Source organism: Stegostoma tigrinum, chromosome 4 (assembly GCF_030684315.1).
Source record: "Stegostoma tigrinum isolate sSteTig4 chromosome 4, sSteTig4.hap1, whole genome shotgun sequence".
NCBI classification, from domain to species: Eukaryota; Metazoa; Chordata; class Chondrichthyes; order Orectolobiformes; family Stegostomatidae; genus Stegostoma; species Stegostoma tigrinum.
Genome location: NC_081357.1, coordinates 90,680,405 through 90,702,736, shown reverse-complemented (window position 1 = coordinate 90,702,736; position 22,332 = coordinate 90,680,405). Strand labels below are relative to the sequence as shown.

The following is a 22,332-nucleotide window of genomic DNA, read 5'->3' as shown; positions in this document are numbered from 1 at the left end:
ACTGCTACACATTGAAACAATAACTAATAGTTTGCAGAGATAGTAGGAATTGCAGATGCTAGAGGATCTGAGATAACAAGGGTAGAGCTAGATGAACACAGCAGGCCAAGCAGCATCAGAGGAGCAGACAGGCTGACGTTTCAGACCTAGACCCTTCAGAAAAGAAGGATCTAGGCCCGAAACGTCAGCCTTCCTGCTCCTCTGATGCTGCTTGGCCTGCTGTGTTCATCCAGCTCTACACCTTGTTATCATTAATAATTTGCAACTGTCTTTGATTGGAGGGCTCCCATTTCTTTTTTTTAAAAAATCCAACGGTTCTTGACATCATTCTTTATCTGCAGATGTCTCCCATACTCACAGTCCTCACTGTCTCACACACCCAGAGTTCCCCATATCCACGGCTCCTATTGTCTCCCATACCCACAGTTCCCAATCCCCATACAGACAGTGAGAACTTGGGCAGAATAACATAGTTTGGTTTGCTGCTCAGTTCTAAATACTCAGTATCTCCAATTTATTGATACTCTCTCTTTGACGTCCACCAATTCAAGCTGAACTAAAAACGAAATTTCAGTTTCTGCAATAATTTCTGTTTTATTTCAGGTTTCAGCATTTGTGAAAATTCCAAAAGAATGGTGGAGTTGTGCAAAACAACAACGTGTTGAAAGTTGATAGTGTCGTGAAGAGTTGTATGGAGAGAGAAAGCTCATTAAGGTCACATGTTCATAAATTAACATTTCATTGTCAGACTTAAATAATGGAAAATGTACTACAACATTTGCAGTGGTCCATTTGTAAGATTAACTTTGTCAATGACTTGGATAATAAAATGTGAGGCTGGATGAACACAGCAGGCCAAGCAGCATCTCAGGAGCACAAAAGCTGACGTTTCGGGCCTAGACCCTTCATCAGAGAGGGGGATGGGGAGAGGGAACTGGAATAAATAGGGAGAGAGGGGGAGGCGGACCGAAGATGGAGAGTAAAGAAGATAGGTGGAGAGAGTGTAGGTGGGGAGGTAGGGAGGGGATAGGTCAGTCCAGGGAAGACGGACAGGTCAAGGAGGTGGGATGAGGTTAGTAGGTAGCTGGGGGTGCGGCTTGGGGTGGGAGGAAGGGATGGGTGAGAGGAAGAGCCGGTTAGGGAGGCAGAGACAGGTTGGACTGGATTTGGGATGCAGTGGGTGGAGGGGAAGAGCTGGGCTGGTTGTGTGGTGCAGTGGGGGGAGGGGACAAACTAGGCTGGTTTAGGGATGCAGTAGGGGAAGGGGAGATTTTGAAACTGGTGAAGTCCACATTGATACCATATGGCTGCAGGGTTCCCAGGCGGAATATGAGTTGCTGTTCCTGCAACCTTCGGGTGGCATCATTGTGGCAGTGCAGGAGGCCCATGATGGACATGTCATCTAGAGAATGGGAGGGGGAGTGGAAATGGTTTGCGACTGGGAGGTGCAGTTGCTTGTTGCGAACTGAGCGGAGGTGTTCTGCAAAGCGGTCCCCAAGCCTCCGCTTGGTTTCCCCAATGTAGAGGAAGCTGCACCGAGTACAGTGGATGCAGTATACCACATTGGCAGATGTGCAGGTGAACCTCTGCTTAATGTGGTATGTCATCTTGGGGCCTGGGATAGGGGTGAGGGAGGAGGTGTGGGGGCAAGTGTAGCATTTCCTGCGGTTGCAGGGGAAGGTGCCGGGTGTGGTGGGGTTGGAGGGCAGTGTGGAGCGAACAAGGGAGTCATGGAGAGAGTGGTCTCTCCGGAAAGCAGACAGGGGAGGGGATGGAAAAATGTCTTGGGTGGTGGGGTTGGATTGTAAATGGCGGAAGTGTCGGAGGATGATGCGTTGTATCCGGAGGTTGGTAGGGTGGTGTGTGAGAACGAGGGGGACCCTCTTTGGGCGGTTGTGGCGGGGGCGGGGTGTGAGGGATGTGTTGCGGAAAATACGGGAGACGCGGTCAAGGGCGTTCTCGATCACTGTGGGGGGAAAGTTGCGGTCCTTAAAGAACTTGGACATCTGGGATGTGCGGGAGTGAAATGTCTTATCGTGGGAGCAGATGCGGCGGAGGCGGAGGAATTGGGAATAGGGGATGGAATTTTTGCAGTAGGGTGGGTGGGAGGGGGTGTATTCTAGGTAGCTGTGGGAGTCGGTGGGCTTGAAATGGACATCAGTTACAAGCTGGTTGCCTGAGATGGAGACTGAGAGGTCCAGGAAGGTGAGGGATGTGCTGGAGATGGCCCAGGTGAATTTGAGGTTGGGGTGGAAGGTGTTGGTGAAGTGGATGAACTGTTCGAGCTCCTCTGGGGAGCAAGAGGCGGCGCCGATACAGTCATCAATGTACCGGAGGAAGAGGTGGGGTTTGGGGCCTGTGTAGGTGCGGAAGAGGGACTGTTCCACGTAACCTACAAACAGGTAGGCATAGCTGGGGCCCATGCGGGTGCCCATGGCCACCCCCTTAGTCTGGAGGAAGTGGGAGGAGTCAAAAGAGAAGTTGTTGAGTGTGAGGACGAGTTCAGCTAGGCGGATGAGAGTGTCGGTGGAGGGGGACTGGTCGGGCCTGCGGGACAGGAAGAAGCGGAGGGCCTTGAGGCCATCTCCATGCGGAATGCAGGTGTACAGGGACTGGACGTCCATGGTGAATATGAGGTGTTGGGGGCCAGGGAATTGGAAGTCCTGGAGGAGGTGGAGGGCGTGGGTGGTGTCACGGACGTAGGTGGGGAGTTCCTGGACCAAAGGGGAAAAAATGGAGTCCAGATAGGTGGAGATGAGTTCGGTGGGGCAGGAGCAGGCTGAGACAATGGGTCGACCAGGGCAGGCAGGTTTGTGGATTTTGGGAAGGAGTTAGAAACGGGCCGTGCGGGGTTGGAGAACAATGAGGTTGGAGGCTGTGGGTGGGAGGTCCCCTGAGGTGATGAGGTCGTGAATGGTGTTGGAGATGATGGTTTGGTGCTCGGGTGTGGGGTCATGATCGTGGAGGTGGTAGGAGGTGGTGTCGGAGAGTTGGCGTCTGGCCTCGGCGATGTAGAGGTCAGTGCGCCATACTACCACTGCGCCACCCTTGTCTGCGGGTTTGATGGTGAGGTTGGGGTTGGAGCGGAGGGAGCGGAGGGCTGCCCGTTCTGCGGGGGAGAGGTTGGAGTGGGTGAGAGGGGTGGAGAGGTTGAGGCGGTTAATGTCTCGACGGCAGTTGGAGATGAAGAGGTCGAGGGAGGGTAGGAGGCCTGGGGGTGGTGTCCAGGAGGAGGACTTGTGTTGGAAGCGGGTGAAGGGGTCAGTGGAAGGAGGGTTAGGTTCCCGGTTGAAGAAGTAGGCATGGAGGCGAAGACGGCGGAAAAGCTGCTCTATGTCCAACCGTGACTGGTATTCGTTGATGTGTGGTTGTAGGGGGACAAAGGTGAGCCCCTTGCTAAGGACTGACCGTTCGTCCTCAGTCAGTGGGAGGTCTGGGGGGATGGTGAAGATGCGGCAGGGCTCAGTGTGGCTGTCTCCTCTGGGGTTGCTGGCTGTGGAGGTTGTGGGCGGAGCGATGAGATCGTCGGCCGTGGGCGGGGTTCCGTCGGCCGTGGACGGGGTTCCGTCCCTCCCTACCTCCCCACCTATACTCTCTCCACCTATCTTCTTTACTTTCCATCTTCGGTCCGCCTCCCCCTCTCTCCCTATTTATTCCAGTTCCCTCTCCCCATCCCCCTCTCTGATGAAGGGTCTAGGCCCGAAACGTCAGCTTTTGTGCTCCTGAGATGCTGCTTGGCCTGCTGTGTTCATCCAGCCTCACATTTTATTATCTTGGAATTCTCCAGCATCTGCAGTTCCCATTATCTCTGATACTATCTTTGTCAATGACTTGCTGCATTATGGGTTGGAGCTAAGACTAGAGTGCTGATGCTGCTTTGTGTTTGCTGTCAATACACTGATCATGATCTCACATGGTCAGAACAGATCTTAACTTTACAGACTGCCCAAGCCCAAGTTGAAGCCCCTGTAACTAAAATGTTGCTACTGGTCTTCAAAGCCTTCATGTAGCTTTATGTCAAAGAGTCGGTGTGTGGTGCACATTTTTCCCTCACACAGCAATGTGCGGCAATTATACAGTCCTGATGTAACTTATACAAAAATTATAGATGGGTTCAAAACAAAAAGAAACAACCTGTTCTGATTTTAGGAATGAAGTGTCCCTTGGCTGTGGCTTCATGATTAATGACATCCGGACTACCAAGTTCAGAAGTTCAAATTCATTTAAGTGTCTTAGCAGCCCTCCAGGGATGCCATCTGTAAATAGGTTGCTTAATGAGGTTATAACCTGCCATTGTATTTGACCTTTTTTTCCTGCAATGAACAGAATGATTAAACATGGGAACGTGTGACAGTGACTCTGCAGGGGGGTGGGGACATTTTTTTAGGAAGGCTTTCCAAATCCTTCCTGCCCATGAGATACAGAAATGCCAGTTGATGGTAAGAAAGTGTTGTGTGTGTGTGTGTGTGTGTGCGTGTGTGTGTGTGAGTGTGTGGTTTGATTTTTGTTACTTGAAGTGGGGAGAAAAGGTACTGCAAGCCACAAACTCTTGTTCATCTCCAGAGCCTGATCAAAATTTTAACAGTCTGGAGATAGGCTGTTGAAGACAACCTCTGCCATAGGTTACAGCAAAGGTCCTCAAACTTTAGTGGATTTTCCCCTTGTGGACAGAAGTGAATTATTGCAGCCTACTGGTGTGGCCTTGCTACTACAGCTAAGTAACTGGATGAAGCTTAGAGGAAAACTAATTGCTCATTGAGGCAAATTTAATTAAAATTCACGTTACCTTTATTTGGCCTAGATTATAATTCAGAAGGCCTTTGTTCTTAAAATTGCATGGTATTAAATTTTAGCAGCCTGGAGATAATTATTTTAAGTCATTTCATATCTTCTAATTCCAGGTTGGCAATTATGGTCTAATCTTTTCAGAAAGGAAAAGATTGGATTGCAAAAGGCAACCAAGGTCTAAGAAATAATAATCACTTCTGTGTCTATTTTAATTTGAGCAGCATAGGTTGCCACTAAGTAACAAATTCTAACACAATCAGGTACCCCAGTATGTCAAATATATTAGCACAAAAATATCAGCAAAGAAACAAGCAGAAGATTAGAAAGTGCATATGAAGCCATATGAAGCTGCTATCAACTTCTATTATGTCTGGCCATGTTTCTTCATTCAATGCCAACAGTTTAGGGACATAGGGACAGATGTGGGCCATCCATCCCCTGGAGTCTGCCCTACCATTCTAAATCATGGCTGGCGTTCTTTATTTATTCATGGCATGGGGACATTGTTGCTTAGGTCAGTGATTAATGTCCATGCATAATCATCCTGGAAGAGTGGTGGTGTACTGCTTTCTTGAACGGTTGCCGTCTGTGTTCTGTAAGTAGACCCACAGTTCCGTTAGGGAGGGACTTCCAGGATTATGACCCAGTGACACGGAAGGAAGCAATATATTTCCAAGTCAGGATGATGAGTGGTTTGGAGGGGAACTTGCAAATAATGGTGTTCCCATGTATCTGTTGCCCTTATCCTTCTACATAGTGTTTGTTGCTGATTTGTAAGGTATTGCACACGGAGCTTTGGTGAATTTCTGAAGTGCACTTTGTAGATTGTGTACATTGTTAACATTGAGTGCCAGTGGTGGAGGCTGTGAATTTTGAAATTGGTGAACGGGGTGCCAGTCAAGTGAATAGTGATTCATTCCGGATGGTATTGAGCTCCTTTATGTGTTCTTTTGCTTTCATCAGGCATGTAGGGAGTGTTACATCTCACTCCTGGGTTGTTCCTTGTAGATGGTGGACAAAATTTAGGGAGCCAGGAAGTGAGTTATTTGCTGCAGTATTCCTAGCCTCTGAATGAACATTATCCCCTATTTCCTTGATGTTATTAATACCTAAAAATCTACTGATCTCTGTGCTGAAAAAAAAACTCACTGGCTGAGTCTCCACAGCCCTCTGAACTAGAGAATACCACAGACACATTCACAGCTTGAAAAAAATCTTCCCCATTTCATTCCTAAGTGTCTTGCTCATTATTTTGAGACCCTGTACCTTGGTTCTAGACCTTACCACTTCCAGCTATAGTAAACAGCTTTTCCACACTTCCATTTAAATAGTGTTTTTAATATGCATTCCAAACCACTTCTTAGAAGTTGCACTATTGTATAAGTGGAACGGCTGTTCCATAGGACTGTGGTAAAGAACATCTTTAAGAATTTGCTTAAAGGAGGAGAGGGAGTTGTGGAGATGTAGGAAGGTCAGACCAGAGTTTCAAGCCTAAGCAACTAAAGACATGGTCATCAATGGTCGAGTAAGTAAAATGGGATGTGCATGGCATCAGAATGGAGGAGCTCAAATAGCTGCGAGCACTGTAGCGCTGGAAAAGGTTACAGAAATAGAGAAGGGAAGGCTGTGAAGTTGAGAAACAGGTTTGAGAATTTTAAAATACAGGCCTTGCCAAAAAGAGGACAAATCTGGTTCTGCAGGGACAGTGGTTTTCATGGGACTCTGTTGTGATTTGGCTTGTGGCTAGCATAACTTCGAATGAGCACAGAAGAGGAGAAGAAGGTGGGAGACAAACCAGTAGAACAAAAGAAATCACAGCCGAACAGCATTTGCCCCATCTAGGGATAATGTTTTATTGGCTCAGTCCCAAAAATCACAGAGGGTGGGTGTGTCTGCCTGCTTCATTCCTGCTCGAGATCTGACCCATGTCATCCTGCAGGACTTGGCCAGTGAGTGGCCAAAGGCCCTTTGAATATGGCAACTGGGGTCCTATGTGCCAATCACATTCCCAAAGTATCAACTTAATTGAGTTGCACTGGCAAACTCCTTGCCAGTACAAGTCAAGGAGGTGTACATGGTGAAGTATTGAACTTGTATATATGGGACCAGGAGTATTTCCTCAGACTCCATAAGTTAACACAACTGGGATATTCACATAAAGATGAATGGCTAGCTACTGTGAAGAATCAATGGGATTTAGGTGTCTATTTAAACAGTGTGCAACTACAAAAAGTGACATATAATACAAACAGACTTAATGTAAAGGCTGGGGGTTCACAGAATTATCTGGTAATATAGCACAGAAGGAGGTCATTCAACCCCACGGTGTCTGTTAGCTCTTTTGAATGTGCCATCCAGTTGTCCCACATGCCTTCTCAATTTTCCTGATAAATAAACCAGTGAGGAAATGAGCTTCCACTCTCTTTTGACAGAGTTCCAAAGATTCGGGACGCTCATATTGTTAAATGTTGGCCTTTAATTCTAGGTTGTTCCATAAGGGAAGTATCCTTGTTGAATCAGATTGTCAAGACACTTCAGATTCTTACCTGTTTCAAATTAAGTCATCTTTTATAAACCCCAAAGGATACTGGCCTACTCTGTCAAGACTTCTGTCATAAGACAACCCTCTGATTTCATGGATTAGTCTGCTAAACCTTTTCTGAACCATGTTTACTCCTTTACTTAAATAACGGGACCAGTGTTGTACACAGTACTTCAGATGTGGGCTCACCGGTGCCTTGTATAACTGAAGAATAACCTCCCTACTTTTGTGCTCAAGTCCCCTGTAAATAAATTATAATATTCTATCAGCTTCCCAAAAAGAGAGGCCAGTAAGGGACAGGTGATCTTTTGATAGCATTGATTGATAGAATTGTTCATTGGGGCAAGCATTTTAATAACCATGGGAGCAAGGTGCATAAATTGATCGGAACTTTAGATTAGCCATGAACCAAATGAATGGTGGAACAGGCCTTCTCTTGTTTCTAACAAATTTTTCTGCTATCAAGACAGCCTGTGCACAGTCCTTTCCGAGTGGACAGGCCTTTGTAATCTATGTGGGATTGCAGCAGAATCTGATGGAAAATTGGATAGTACATCTCCAAGCTTTTACAGGTCCTAAAACCCATGGCAGAATTCCCTTTCTTTTTCCTTTTCTCCCATTGTTTGCTGGAGCCTTTACTGGAAGATTGGAACCTGGGAAATAATGCCTGGTTGTTCAGAACCCCATCCATCCCCTTCACTATTCACCCCTACGCTGCTCATGCACAGTCACAGCAGAGTGTACTATCTACAAAGTGCACTGCAGCGACTTGTCAAGGCTCTTTGGACAACGCCTTCCATACCCATAACCACTGTCATCTAGAAGCCAAGGGCAGCAGATAGAATCTGGAATTTTACAGTACTGAATATATGTGAACGTGACCATCTGCAAGTTTCCCTCCAAGCCCTTGCCATCCTAACTTGGAAATATATCATCGTCCTTTCACTGTCACTGGGTCAGAATCCCACAACTCCCTCTTCAACAACAATGTGGAATATTCCTACAACACGAGAACTGTAAACGTTCAAGAAAACAACTCACTACCACCTCATCAAAGGCAACCAGGGACAGGTAATAAATGTTGGCCCAGCTGATTGGGATCAAAGAGAAAGAGAGAAAAGCAGGGCTTCCTGACAACTTGCACTTCGTCCGAACTATCAACCAATGATTTAATCTCTGTCTGCCTGAGATAATGAAGCTACTGTTCCCTCCAGGGCACTATGACCCCTTTCAATTCATTCTCATGGTTCTGGTTCTGTCATGGTAGCTCTTTTATTATTGAATAATGTCATGTAAGAAGACAGATTCTTATCTATGCAACATTTGCACTGGTCCTTCAGGTCAGAGTTGATGTTTCTGCTGCACCGATATGATTGGTTCACATGGTATGTTGGTAATGCTGGCTATAGGACTATATTCAGTATCCCCCAACCAGTATTCGCAAATTTCAAAAGGGAGCTCAACTTTCCCCCCATTGTTCTATCAAATAAGGTAACAAGGACAAACCTGTCCAGTTGTTAAGGTGCTGAAAGCAGTCAGCTACATAAACCCCTCTGGATTCAGCAGGCATTGCATCAAATAGTCAGATTCAATTTTCTGTCTGCTTTTTACATTCTAATGTAGACAGATGACAAATTAGCATATCACAGGTCATTACTGCAGGGATTCTGATGATATGGCCTCAAAGGTTATATTATTATGTAGACCTTGCGAATAACCTTCTTTCAATTTTAAAAGTGAGTCTACATGTGATAAGCCTGGGGATGGTATCTGAAGCATGCATGCCAGAGAACACAGGAACAGTAGGGGGCCCTTCAAATTCTCAAATCTCTCTTTAATATGCAGCACCAGTTGTGAATCACAGAGGAAATTGCAACAAGCCTGCTGTGTTTCCAGTTCAGGTTTCTCTGTAGCATAACCTGGGATGGTGTGGAATTTAGAAGGCAATGAAAGGAGTAACAGGTTGCTATTACTGGTATTCAGGTCATCCTCACAGATTGAAAACTGCAGGGATATATTTACTGGAAGGGGGATATATTCAATATAACCCTCTTCACTAGAACGTCTGGCATTTAATATTTTATACAGGTTTACCATGTTTCTTATTTAAGATGACCAGCTTTTTAAAAGGTCACTTTCAAAAATCTTGGAAGGAGATGGGTGGTAGTGATCCAGAATGATTGATTTTTTGGCTGACCAATTGTAGGCATGTGGGGCAGGACCATTGAAGGTAGGAAGTCATGTGATAATATCTCCCAGAATACATCCTACCTGAGTAGCTGAGCCTCTTTAAGACACTCAGTTAGTCAAGACCATAGTTATGAAAAAAAGATCTAGTTCAAGAAAAAATGAACCTGGGCTCTGTTTGTAAAATAAAAAAGCAAGATATCCAAGAAGATTTTCTCAAGAAGGGTCCAGGCCTGAAACGTCAGCTTTCCTGCTCCGCTGATGCTGCTTGGCCTGCTGTGTTCATCCAGCTCTACACCTTTTTATCCAAGATATCCTCTATTTACTCTGGCATTACTATACGATGTACAAGATAAGTCCATCTTCCACTTAAAAGCATTTTATTTCTGGGCCCTGACAATAGACATTTTTAGCTAGGGGTTGAATTTTTTTTAAAAAATCACCCTGTTCAGAGATGTTACTACACATCTCCAGAGCAAGTGGGACTTGAACCCAGGCCTTCTGGCTCATATGAGGACACTACCACTGCACTACAAAAAACTCTCTTGCTAGAAGCTGGAGTTATTTAATCAATCTCAGAAAGGGAACAGGTAGATCCTAAACCTGCTCTCCTGGCCCATAGAAAGAGACACTACACTGCACTGTAAGAGTCCTTAAGTAAAGTTGACATGGAACTGGCGAACCACGGGGCTGTGGTCTCATGAGATAGACAACTAGTAATGGTTTAGCCTTAGGGTCACCACACCTCAGGTGAGAGTAGAGGTCGAGAAGGAAAGTCCTTTGTGGTAAGTGCAGGAACTGAATTATTTGCAGTTGGATTGCAAAGTAGCAAATTGTTTCAGCTGGGGAAGGTTTAGATTTTACATAAAGCTGTGAGTTGCTATTGCTTTAATGTAAAAATATGGGTGACTTGGTGGTGGTTTTAATTTTTTAAAAGAGCCATAACAAGAGCCGCATACAACAAGAAGCATGAATACATAATGGCGCAGTGGTAGTGTCCCTATCTCTGATCCAGAAGGCCTGGGTTCAAGTCCTATCTGACCCAGAGGTGTGTCGTAGAATGTTTGAACAAGCTGATTGAAATAACTAAAGCCACTTTAGCTTGGTTCAGAGATGGCACTACTTCTGATAATCAGAAATCAACACCATTTTAAATTTGAAAGACATCAGCTTTTACTTAAAAAGATGGACTAACATTTACCTTCAATACAATCTATCAAATCTCTTCAGCCGCATTTTAAAAATCACAAAACATGTACAAAAACAATTTGAAAGGACCTTGCGGTCCTTGTTACAGTGATCATTGTATTATAGCTGTGTAAATCTTTCCTCCAGAATAGAAGAAGAGAGAATTTGAAGGGTGAAGTGAAGATATTAGGTTCAATTGTAACATAATAAAGGAGAACAACAAAAAAGTGAAATATTAAAATAGAAGAGAATTGTCAGTAACATTAAGGCAATGCTGCCCTCAACAATCGGAAAGGATACAGATATGTGTTCTGACTACAAGCTCTCATACACCTTTTAATCACAACCTGTTACAACTGATTGCTGTCTTGGGCCTTTGTTTTGCAATTTTACAATAAAAATATTCATGATACTCGTGGGCTTTTTACTTTACTGGGGGGACATTATGACAAAGCAAGCTTTTCAAAAATTGCTAGACCAAAAAGAGAGAGAGACATATGGGAAAAATATACTCCTAGTAGTAAAAGTGTGATGATAACAACGGTGTAATTTTTAAAATAAAGTAAACATCTTAATATTATAAAGCAAGCAATTATAAATGGATAAATGGGACAGCCTTACACATTCCACCTATGCAACTTGCCAGAAAGAAAAAAAGATCATAAATAATTGTGTAAAACTCAACCTTTTGAGACAAATTTTTAAGATTAAATTTATGGGATCAGCTATTACGTAAATACTACTTTTGAGGGGCTGATATTCAGTGCTACGGGGGAACTGAGCTCAGCTGAACTTCACACAAGAGGAGGTTGTCACCTGACTCCCACTTGGTGTATCTTAAACTTCCGCACCAAAGTTTCCCATTTCCGTCCGTTTTCACGCATCTACTGTTGTTTTAGTTTTTCATATTGACATGTTAAGCTTTTATTTCTGACAAAAAAGTTATCGGACATCTGACTCTCAAACAGTCTCACCAAACGTTGTAGCCGTGAGAAGTCATCCACAGCTGCATGTCCAGCCAAATCCTGCATGAATGAAAGGAGGAAGGAATCAGGTATACGGTAATTATAGTGAAGTAAATGTATATAGACCTATTTTAAATAGGAAATGATGCTGTGATAAACTTTGCATCGCACTTATTAAATTAATTATAGTGTTTATTCGATAATGAACTTAAGAAACCCATAGCCTAACTTTGTTGTGAATTGTGCATCAAAACACATAACACAGCATTAAAAAAAATTCATTTCCTCATCATAACCTTTATGCACAGGATAATACTTTGACTCACAAATGTTGATTTGTTATCTATGAAGAACTAGGGTCGACTTATACATGAGATATATGGTAAATTCCAGATTCTTTGGCCAAAAATAGGGAGTTGACTTTTACATGAGATTGACTTTTACTCAAGTATATACAATATTAAGACTTGAGAAAGAATAGACTTGCCTTATAGACTTCAGAATGGAGCTCCAGTACGTTCATTACTGAGTGCAACTCCCCTTATTACTGGGGCTTCCCTCTGGGGATCCTTCTTATTGGGATCAAGTTTGCTAACATGACATGCCAGTGGGTTACTTTTAAGTTCCTGTCTGGTTGATGTCTGAATGTCAGCCTAGAGCTTTTGATTTACAATTAAAAAAGGAACCTAATCCTTTCCTTAAAAAAAGACGTATGCTTTGTTTGATTCTCCCATGTATGCAACCAATGGGAGATGAAAAGAAATGGAACAGGAGGACATAATTGAGCAACTGTTGGAAACCGAGATTGTTTGTGAAAACTTGGACTGCCATGGCAAGACTAGGCCTTTGGTCCATAAGATGAAAGTAGGTCACTCAGCCCATCTAGTCTGTTCTACCACACAGAATCATAGAGCTGTCCGGAATGGAAATAGACCCATTACTGTGTGATGGCAGAGAACCAAATGATATGGTTCATGTAGAAGCCACGAGAGGCATAGAGTCATATGAACAGACAGCATGGACACAGACTGTTCAGTCCAACTCATCCATGCTGACCAGATATCCTAAATTAATCTAGTGCCATTTGCCAGCACTTGGCCTATATTCTTCTAAACCCTTCCTATTCATGTACCCATCCAGATATCTTTTAAATATTATTATACCAGCCTCCACCACTTTCACTAGCAACTCATTCCACACATGGAACATCATCTGCATGGAATAAGTTGACCCTTAGGTCCCTTTTACATCTTTCCCCTCTCACCTTAAACCTATGCCGTCTACTTTTGGACTCTGCTACCCTGTGGAAAAGACCTTGGCTATTCACTCTATGTCCTTCATGATTTTATAACCTTCTATGAGATCACCCCTAGCCTCTGACGGACTAGGGAAAATAGCCTGAGCCTGTTCAGCTTTGCCCTATAGCTTAAACTCTGCAACCCTTGCAACATCCTCATAAATCTTTTCTGAACCCTTTCAAGTTTCATAACATCCTTCCCAAAACAGGGAGAAAAGAATTGAGCGCAGCATATCAAAAGTGGCCTAACTAATATCCTGTACAGCCTCAACATGATCTTCCAACTCCTACACACAATTTTGATGACTTCTGCAAACCTACTAACCATATCTCCTACGTTCACATCCAAAACATTCATACAAGTGATAAAAAGTAGATGATCCAGTGCCAATCCTTGTGCCACACCACTGGTCATCAGCCTCCAGTCTGAAAAGCAAACTTCTCCCACACCATCTGTGTGCTACCTTCCAGCCAGTTCTGTATATAAATAAATAGTTCTTTCTATATTCCATGTGTTCTAACCTTGATAAACAGTCTACAATGAGGAACCTTGTTGAACGCCTTACTAAAGCCCATTGAGATAACATCCAATGAGATCACACTCCAATCAATGATACTATATCTGATCTGATGATCATCAACTCCACTTTCCTGCATTTCCCTGTATTCCTTGATTCCCTTTCAAATGAAAAATCTGTTATACTTAATGACTTGACAGCTTTCTGGGGTCGAGAATTCCACAGATTCACTTGCTTCAAAGTCAAAAAAAAATCTTCATTTCTTAAATGACCATTTCTTAAACCTCTTACTCTGAGTTTATTCCCTCTGGTTCTAGACTGTCCAACAATTATCCATTTTCAATCCTCCAAGCCCTCAAAGAATCTTTTATATTTCAATAAGGTGGACTCTCATCCTTCTATACTCCAATGAGTACAGACACAATCTACTCAACGTCTTTTCATAAGAGAATCTCTGTGCACCCAGGATGGATCTAATAATAATGGTGGGCAAATTATTGAAAAGGGCTCTGAGAGATAGGATTTATGATCACTTGGAAAGGCACAGGTTGATTTGTGATAGTCAGCATGGATTTGTGAGGGGTAGATCATGCCTCACAAACCTTATTGAATTCTTTAAAGAGGATACCAAACACATGGATGAAGGCAGATCAGTAGATGTGGTATACATGGATTTAAGTAAGGCTTTTGATAAGGTTCCCTGTGGTGGGCTCATGTTTAAGGTGAGGAGGCATGGGATGGGGGAAATGTGGCAGAGTGGATTCAGAATTGGCTGACCCTTAGAAGACAAAGGGTGGTAGTGGATGGAAAATATTCAACATGGTGCTCAGTTACAAGTGGTGTACCACACGGATCTGTTCTGGGTCCTCTTCTATTTGTGATTTTTGTAAATGATTTGGATGAAGGAGTGGAAGGGTGGATTAGTAAATTCATGGGTGATACAAAGGTGGGTAGCATTGTGGACAGTGTGGAGGGCTGTTCTAAGTTACAAAGACACATTGATAGGATGCAGAGCTGGGGTAAGAAAGTGTGAGGTGATTTATTTTGGAAGGACAAACTTGAAAGCAGAAATACAGGGTAAACAGAAAGATTCTTGGCAGTGTGGAGGTGCAGAAGGATCTTAGGGTTCATGTCCACAGTTCCCTGAAAGCTGCCACCCAGGTGGAGAGAGCTGTTCAGAAGGCGTATCATATGTTAGCTTTCAATAATAAAGGGATTGAGTTCAAGAGCCATGAAGTTATGTTCCAGCTATACAAAAGCCTGGTTCGGCCATATCTGGAGTATTGTGTCCAGTTCTGGTCACCTCAATACAGAAAAGATGTGGAAGCATTGGAAAAGGTGCAGAGGAGATTTACCAAGATGTTGCCTGGAATGGAGGGTAGGTCTTACGAGGAAAGGTTGAGAGACCTAGGGCTTTTCTCTTTAGAACGATGAAGGATGAGAGGTGTCTTGATAGGGGTGCACAAAATTATCAGAGGTATAGAGTAGACAGCCAGAGACTTTTTTCCTGGGGTGGAGGTAGCTATTACGAGGGGACATAGTTTTAAAGTGAGTGGAGATAGATATTGTGGATTCATCAAAGGAAGGTTCTTTCCTTGGAGAGTGGCTGGGGCGTGGAATGCGTTGCCGGAGAGGGTAGTGGAGTCGGCCTCATTAGGGGCATTTAAGTGGCTATTAGGTAGGCATATGGATGATAGTATAAGGTAGGTTTGGAGGTTAGATAGATCTTAGGATTGGGATAAAAGAGCGTGGGCTGAAGGGCCTGTGTGTACTGTTCTGTGTTCTATGTTCTATGCTTTATGTTCTAAACCTTCTCTGGACTGATACTTGATTTCATCATAACCAAACAGAGTCAGACAGGAGTGCTGAGGAGACTTTCAGGATCTATTAGTCGCTGCTATATAGGTCAAAACAGTCTTTTTCTCTTACACGCACAGACACACACCCACACAAACACACAGTCTCCTCGTCCACCTACAGTTTGGTGAGATGAAGTATTTTACTTGTCTTGCAAATAGCTAAGGATGACAGAGATAAAACGGTGTGAAGCTGGATGAACACAGCAGGCCAAGCCGCATCAGAGGAGCAGGAAAGTTTGACGGTTGGGTCAGGACTCTTCTTCAGAAATGGGGGAGGGGAAGGGGATTCTGAAATAAATAGGGAGACAGGGAGAGGCAGATAGAAAATGGATAATGGAGAAGATAGGGTGAGAGGAGACAGACAGGTCAAAGAGGCAGGGTTAAATCCAGCGAAGGTGAATGTAGGTGGGGCGTTAGGGAGGACATAGATCAGTCTGGGGAGGATGCACAGGTCAAGCGGACTGGATGAGGATAGGGGGTAGGAGAAGGGGGTGGGGCTTGAGGTGGGAGGAATGGTTAGGGAGGCAGGGACTAGCTGGGCTGGTCTTGGCATGTGGTAGGGGGAGGGGATAATTAGAAACTTGTGAAGCCCACATTGATACCCTTGGGCTCCAGGGTTCCCAAGCGAAATATGAGATGCTGTTCCTGCATATTTCGGGTGGCGTCATTGTGGCAATGCAGGAGGCCCAGGATGGACATGTCGTCCGAGGAGTTGGCGGGAGGCGGGGGGTGGCGAGGTGTTGGGGGGGGGGGGGGGCGCGTTGAAATGGCTCACGACTGGGAGGTGTAGTTGTTTGTTGCGAACTGAGCGTAGGTATTCCGCAAGGCAGTCCCCAAGTCTCCGTTTGGATTCCCTGATGTAAAGGAGGCCACAACAGGAACAGCGGATACAGTATATCACATTAACAGATGTGCAGGTGAACATCTGTTTCATGTGAAAAGTCTTCTTAGGGCCTGGGATGGGGGTGAGGGGGGTGCTGTGTAGGGGCAGACGTAGTATTTCCTGTGGTTGCAGAGAAAGCTGCCGGGGGTGGTGGGGCTGGAGGGGAGTTTGGAGTGGACAAGGGAATCACAGAGAGAGTGATCCCTCTGGAAAGTACGTAAGGGTGGGGAGGGAAAAATATCTTTGGTAGTGGGGTCAGATTTCAGATGGTGGAAATGTCGGAGGATGATGCGTTGGATTTGGAGGTTGGTGGGGTGGTACGTGAGGATGAGGGGCTTTGGTTTTGGTTATTATTGTGGATAGGGGGTGTGAGGGATGAGTTGCGGGAAATGCAGAAGACATGGTTGAAGGCATTTTCGATCACTGTGGAGGGTGTTTTAAAAAAAAGAGGACATTTGGGATGTTTGGGAGTGGAATGCCTCATCTCAGGAGCAGATGTAGCGGAGGCGAAGGAATAGGGAATAGGGGATGGATCTTTAAAGGAAGGTGGGTGAGAGGAGGAATATTCTAAGCAGTTGTGGGAGTCAGTAGGCTTAAAATGGACATCAGTTTACAGGTGGATGCCAGAGATGGAGACAGAGAGGTCCAGGAAGGAGAGAGAGGTGTCAGAGATGATCCAGGTAAACTTTAGGTTGGGGTGGAAGGTGTTAGTGAAGTGGATGAACTGTTCGAGCTCCTTGTGGGAAGACGATGTGGCACCGAAACAGTCATCAATGTGATGGAGGAAGAGTTGGGGGATAGGGCCAGGGTAGCTTTGGAAGAGGGATTGTTCCATGTAGCCTACAAAGAGGCAGGCATAGCTGGGGCCCATGCCAGTACCCATGGCCAACCCCTTTGTCTGTAGGAAGTGGGAGGAATTAAAGGAGAATTTGTTGAGGGTGAGGACAAGTTTGGATAAGCGGATGAGGATGTCAGCGGAGGGGGACTGGTCGGGTCTGCAGGACAGGAAGAAGTGGAGGGCTTTTAGGCCTTCAGCATGGGGAATGTAGGTGTATAGGGACTGGACGTCCATAGTAAAAATGAGGTGTTGGGGACCGGGGAATTGGAAGTTCTGGAGGAGGTGGAGAGCATAAGTGGTGTCACGGGCGTAGGTAGGGAGTTCCTGGATCAAGGGGGAGAAAATGGAATCCAGATAGGAGGAGATAAGTTCGGTGGGGCGGGACCAGGCGGTCACAATGTGTCAAGCAGGGCAGTCAGGTTTGTGGATTTTGGGAAGGAGATAGAACCGGGCATTGCGGGGTTGGGGAACGATGAGGTTGGAGGCTGTGGGTGGGAGGTCACCTGAGGTGATGAGGTTGTGGATGGTTTTGGAGATAATGGTTTGGTGCTCCAGGGGACGGTAGGAGGTGGTGTCGGAGAGTTGGTGCGTGGCCTCAGTAATGTAGAGCTCAGTGCACCATACTACAACTGCGCTTCCCTTCTCCGTGGATTTTATGATGAGGTTGGGATTGGAGCAGAGGGAGCGGAGGTCTGCACGTTCTGCGGGGAGAGTTTGGAGTGGTTGAGGTGATCGATGTCTCAATGACAATTAGAGATGAAGAGGTCGAGGGAGCGTAGGAGGCCTTGGGGTGGTGTCCAGGAGGAGGGGGTGCATTGGAGGCAGGTGAGCGGGTCAGTAGAGGGAGGGTTAGTCTCATGATTAAAGAAATAAGCGCGGAGGCAGAGCCGGCGGAAAAACTACTCAATGTTCAATCGAGAGTTATATTCATTGATGTGTGGGTGGAGGGGGATAAAGGTGAGTGCTTTATTGAGGACTGACCATTGGTCCTCAGTAAGGGGGAGGTCTGTGGGGATGGTGAAGACTTGACAGGGCTCAGTGTTACTGTCTTGTATCGAGATGCTGGCTGTGAAGGTGGTGGGCGGAGCGATGTTAGTGGTGGGTGTAGCGACGTCGGTGGGCAGAGCAAAGTCAGCGATAAGTGGAGCGATGTCGCCAGTGGGCGGAGCGATGTTGCCGGTGGAGTGACATCAGCTGGCAAATCGAGCATGTTGGTGGAAGTGGCGTCCTCGATGCTTGTGTTGGCAGCAGTGGTGTCCTCGATGTCTGCGTCGGCCTCGGAAACAGGCGGCGGCGGCGGCATCAGCAGCGATAATGACGTTGGTTGTGCCGGATGTGGCATACAGGGTGACAGCGGATGTGACATCTTCTGTGGAAACCGTTGGTGCTCTGAAGGTGGCCACATTGGCGAACGGCGGTGGGCACATGGTGAGGAAAGTTCTGGGTTTGGTGGCAAGCACCAGTGAGTTTAAAGTACTTTAGGTTTTTAGAGCCTAATAAAGCCGAGTAAAATTGAGAGTTCAGGTTGTGGATCTTACGAAGGATAAAAAACAGGGGAGGTCCTTTGCAGATCAGGGAGAGGGAGGCTCTGAGTTGAGGTAGGCTCGACTGCAGTATTTGGAAATGCCGGCGCAGTGCAGCGAGTGTGTATTTCAGAAATCACAGTGAGAAACGCTTCTGTAGGAGATCAACGTTCTGATTGTAGCGATTGTCGCAGTTGGGGCCAAATTTGGAAGATTTAAATGTAGACTTTAGTCCATTGGGGATTATCCGGTTCCATCAGCAGGTACTCAGCTAAGGATGACAGATGGCTTGGATAAAAGCAGGAACGATAGCTCAACACTAATGGTTACAATGTTCATAGCTGGAGAGTGGAAGAAAGCATAAAAGTGAAGAGATGTCACAATTGAGGAATGACTTGCTAGACAGATCATTGCATGAGATTGTTCAAGCAACTCTGAGGAGCAGACAAAGGATAATCACACTTTAAAGTTTTGGCAAAGGTCTGTAGCTCGGGTTGTGGATGAGGTTGTTGACTTGCTTGCCGAACTGGCTTGTTTTTGTTCAGATGTTTTGTTACCATGCTAGGTGATATCATCAGTGGAGCCTCCAACGAAGTGATGTTCTCCTACTCGGCTTGAAATTTAAACTGTCCGTTCCATTATGATGAGTACTGTCATTTCCAGTTTTTGATCTGTTTGGGTTTGTATATGAAGTCCAATTCTATATGTTTGTTGATTGATGTATAGGTGGAGAACCATCCCTCTAGGTGGAGAACCATGCCTCTAGGAATTCCTGTATTTGTCTATGTGTGGCTTGCACTACTATGATTACTTTGACCCAGTTAAATTGATGGCCTTCATTATCCGAGTGTATCAATATTGAGGAGAGTTCATTATGCCATTTTGCTGCTAGTTGATATTATTTATATATTCTGATGGCTAGTTTCCTTCCTGTCGGTCCGATGTAATGTTTCTAGCAGTCATTGCATGGCATTTTATAAACCACGTTCATTCTGCATTTTATGGGAATGGACTCTTTAAGCCTTTTAAGTGTTGTCATAAGCCGACAGCCACTCTGTGACAAACACTTATAAGAAGAAAAGACAGGAAATTGACAGTATGTAACAGAACCTGTGCATTCGTGATAGGCTGAATGGCCTCTTATGTTGTAACAATTCTGTTATTCTGAGGACCGTGCAGGGGCTTTAATTTTATTATAGCTCCTTGGTGCCATATTTGGTCAAAAGCTGCTTCTGAGTCAATGACAGGCACTCTTACTTCATTTCTCATGGCAGGCATTTTGTTCATGTATGGACCAATGCTGGAACGAGGTTTAGATTCTAGTGGCTCTGGCAGATTCCAAACTGAGCACCAATAAATGGGTGTTCCTGAGCACATGCAGCTCCATGACACTGTCAATGCCACCTTCCATTACTTTGTTGATGGTTACGAAGAGAGTGTTGGGGCATGCAATGAACAGATTGGATGTCTCCTGTATTTTTTGTGAGCAGGAACACACCTAAGCAATTTTCCACATTGTCATTAGGTGACATTTAGGCACATTAATAATGGAACATGCTGCAAACCATTCCTCACCTTTTCCAGCAACATTTGACCCATTGTTTGATTTAAAAAAAGAGTTGGGCACTATTTTACCTGCGCTGGAGATGGCAAGAGAGGGAAATAATGGTGTGCGAGAGAAACCAACCTGCTTCTCACCACTTCACTAAGTGAGTTTAGGAGAAACAGGTTCATGGGCAACTCTCTTGATTCACCAACCTTCAAATGGCCAATGATGACTTATGGCCCTCAGTTTGCCATGTTCCCAGTTACCTGCCTTCCTCATGGCCAAGAAGTATAGCCAATTTCCCAACAGGTTGCTGTTCCAGAGTCACTTGTTTTTGACAGCAACACAGTCAGTGGACTACTTTGCTTTAAACACAATAGGCCATAACTCAAAATAGTCCTAGTTTTTCACTGCTACGAACAGTGTTATTAAGACACAACCTTATTTCAATTTAGAAAGAGAAAGGGTTAGAAACAGCAGATGGATGTTCCACCACTCTGTCCTGCTCCAGCATTCAACTATACCCTGGCTTCCCTTTCCTTGTCTTTGCTATATATCCTTTAATTGCATTGCCTCAACCTTGAAAGTTGATCTCAACCTTCAAAGTTCTAGATGTCCCCAACAATCGTTTGAGAATGTAATTTCCAGAATCTTTATACTTGAAGTGGTACCTCCTGATTCAGGTCCCAGTTGTTCTAGGTTTCATTTAAAGATTATGTTGTTCCCTTGTTTCTGATTATCCCACCAGAGGATATAGCTTCTCCAAGTCCAACCTGTCAAATCTTTTAACATTTTACCCAAGTGAGAAAACTATTAATTTTACTACATGCAATTTGTAAGATCTAAGCGGCTTATATTCTTGGAGCTAGGCCCACATTGCTTAGCGGTCTGCACTGCATTTGAACAGAATTCTAGATAGCAGTGGGAGGATCTCCCATTCCATCTTTGGCAGTGAGAGTAACAGTTTAAGACTGCAACATAAACAGTTCAGGATGGTATTCTGAAGATGGTTTTCTACCTGTTACTGAGACAGGAGAATTAATTCATTAATTTTATGTTAAGGTAGCTGACACACCAGTGGCAGTAGAATATCTGCAGGGATTGTAATCAACACTGGCAATCCATGAATGCCTGATTCTGGTCCAGACTGGTTCATTTGTCTATTGAAGCAAATATTACCAAACAGAATGAAAATTCAATTTATATTTGACAGAAACCCGTTGTTTCCTGGTTAACAGCAAGTTGAAAATATTGCAAAAACAAAAACTTTGGACTGAGCTATACCAGAAATTGGCTTTGATTTTGCTGAATTTTTGGAGGACTTGTCTCCACAAGCCTGATTAAATTTTTATGTGCTGTCTTCTCAAACTCACGTCATTTTGTATGCAGCACGCCGTACGTCACTTCACTTGTAGTACTCTGCCACTTGATGCAGGCAGATGTACTGATTACTGGAACCTCCCAGATCAACCTTTTAAAGCCTAGCTATGTACCTGGTTGAATGCTGGCAGTCTGCAGCTGCCCAAATACTTCATTTTATTTACCCCTCGCATTTTAGACCAAGCTGCTTAGCACTTAACTTTGTCGATGGGGTCTTGGGAGTTTTTTTTTCTGAACAGGGACTGCGTGTCATTGTTGCCCATGAAGCCTGAGGTATTTGTGACTGATGGACATTCAGAGGGGCAAGTGCCAAACTGGAGTGACCAGGTTCATGTCCTGACTTTCGTGTCAGGAATTATCAATGTCTAAGCAAATAGAAGAATGGGAAATTGCATATCAATGAGGTGATTTGACGTATTATTGCTGTTGTTAGTGCAGGCAAATAGGTCTCCCAATTCTTACTAGTGAGAATCTCATCTTACCGTTCAACATTTTGATGACGGAACTTTTTGTCATACAGTCACAACTTCTTTTCTGGGTGAGGATTGTTGCAGATAGGACTGCAATTTCTGTGGTGTCAGGTCATTGTCTCCATAACTCATAGTGTATGGATCTCAGAGGAGTAATGAAGCAAATTCTGTATGTCAGCTTTATGAAAAATAAGTTCAAAAGGTCTTAGCTATGTGTCTCCATGCCAACTCATGCCACTTCCACAGTTCCTCATATCCCCTTCCATCTCAATATCAATCCATGCACCTACTTACCCACACTCCAATGATCCCTCATGCCAACTCATGACCATTCCATGTCCATTTATC

At 44.7% G+C, this 22,332-nt stretch overlaps 1 protein-coding gene across 1 annotated transcript in view; it reads right to left on the bottom strand.

Moving 5' to 3' along the window:
* Positions 1 to 22,332, bottom strand: part of LOC125452224 (uncharacterized) — a 111,792-nt gene that overhangs the window by 7,791 nt on the left and 81,669 nt on the right. The window contains exon 2 of the mRNA XM_048530384.2: positions 11,680 to 11,730. Within this exon, the coding sequence (XP_048386341.2) occupies positions 11,680 to 11,730 (51 nt within the window). The remainder of the gene's footprint in view (positions 1 to 11,679; positions 11,731 to 22,332) is intronic.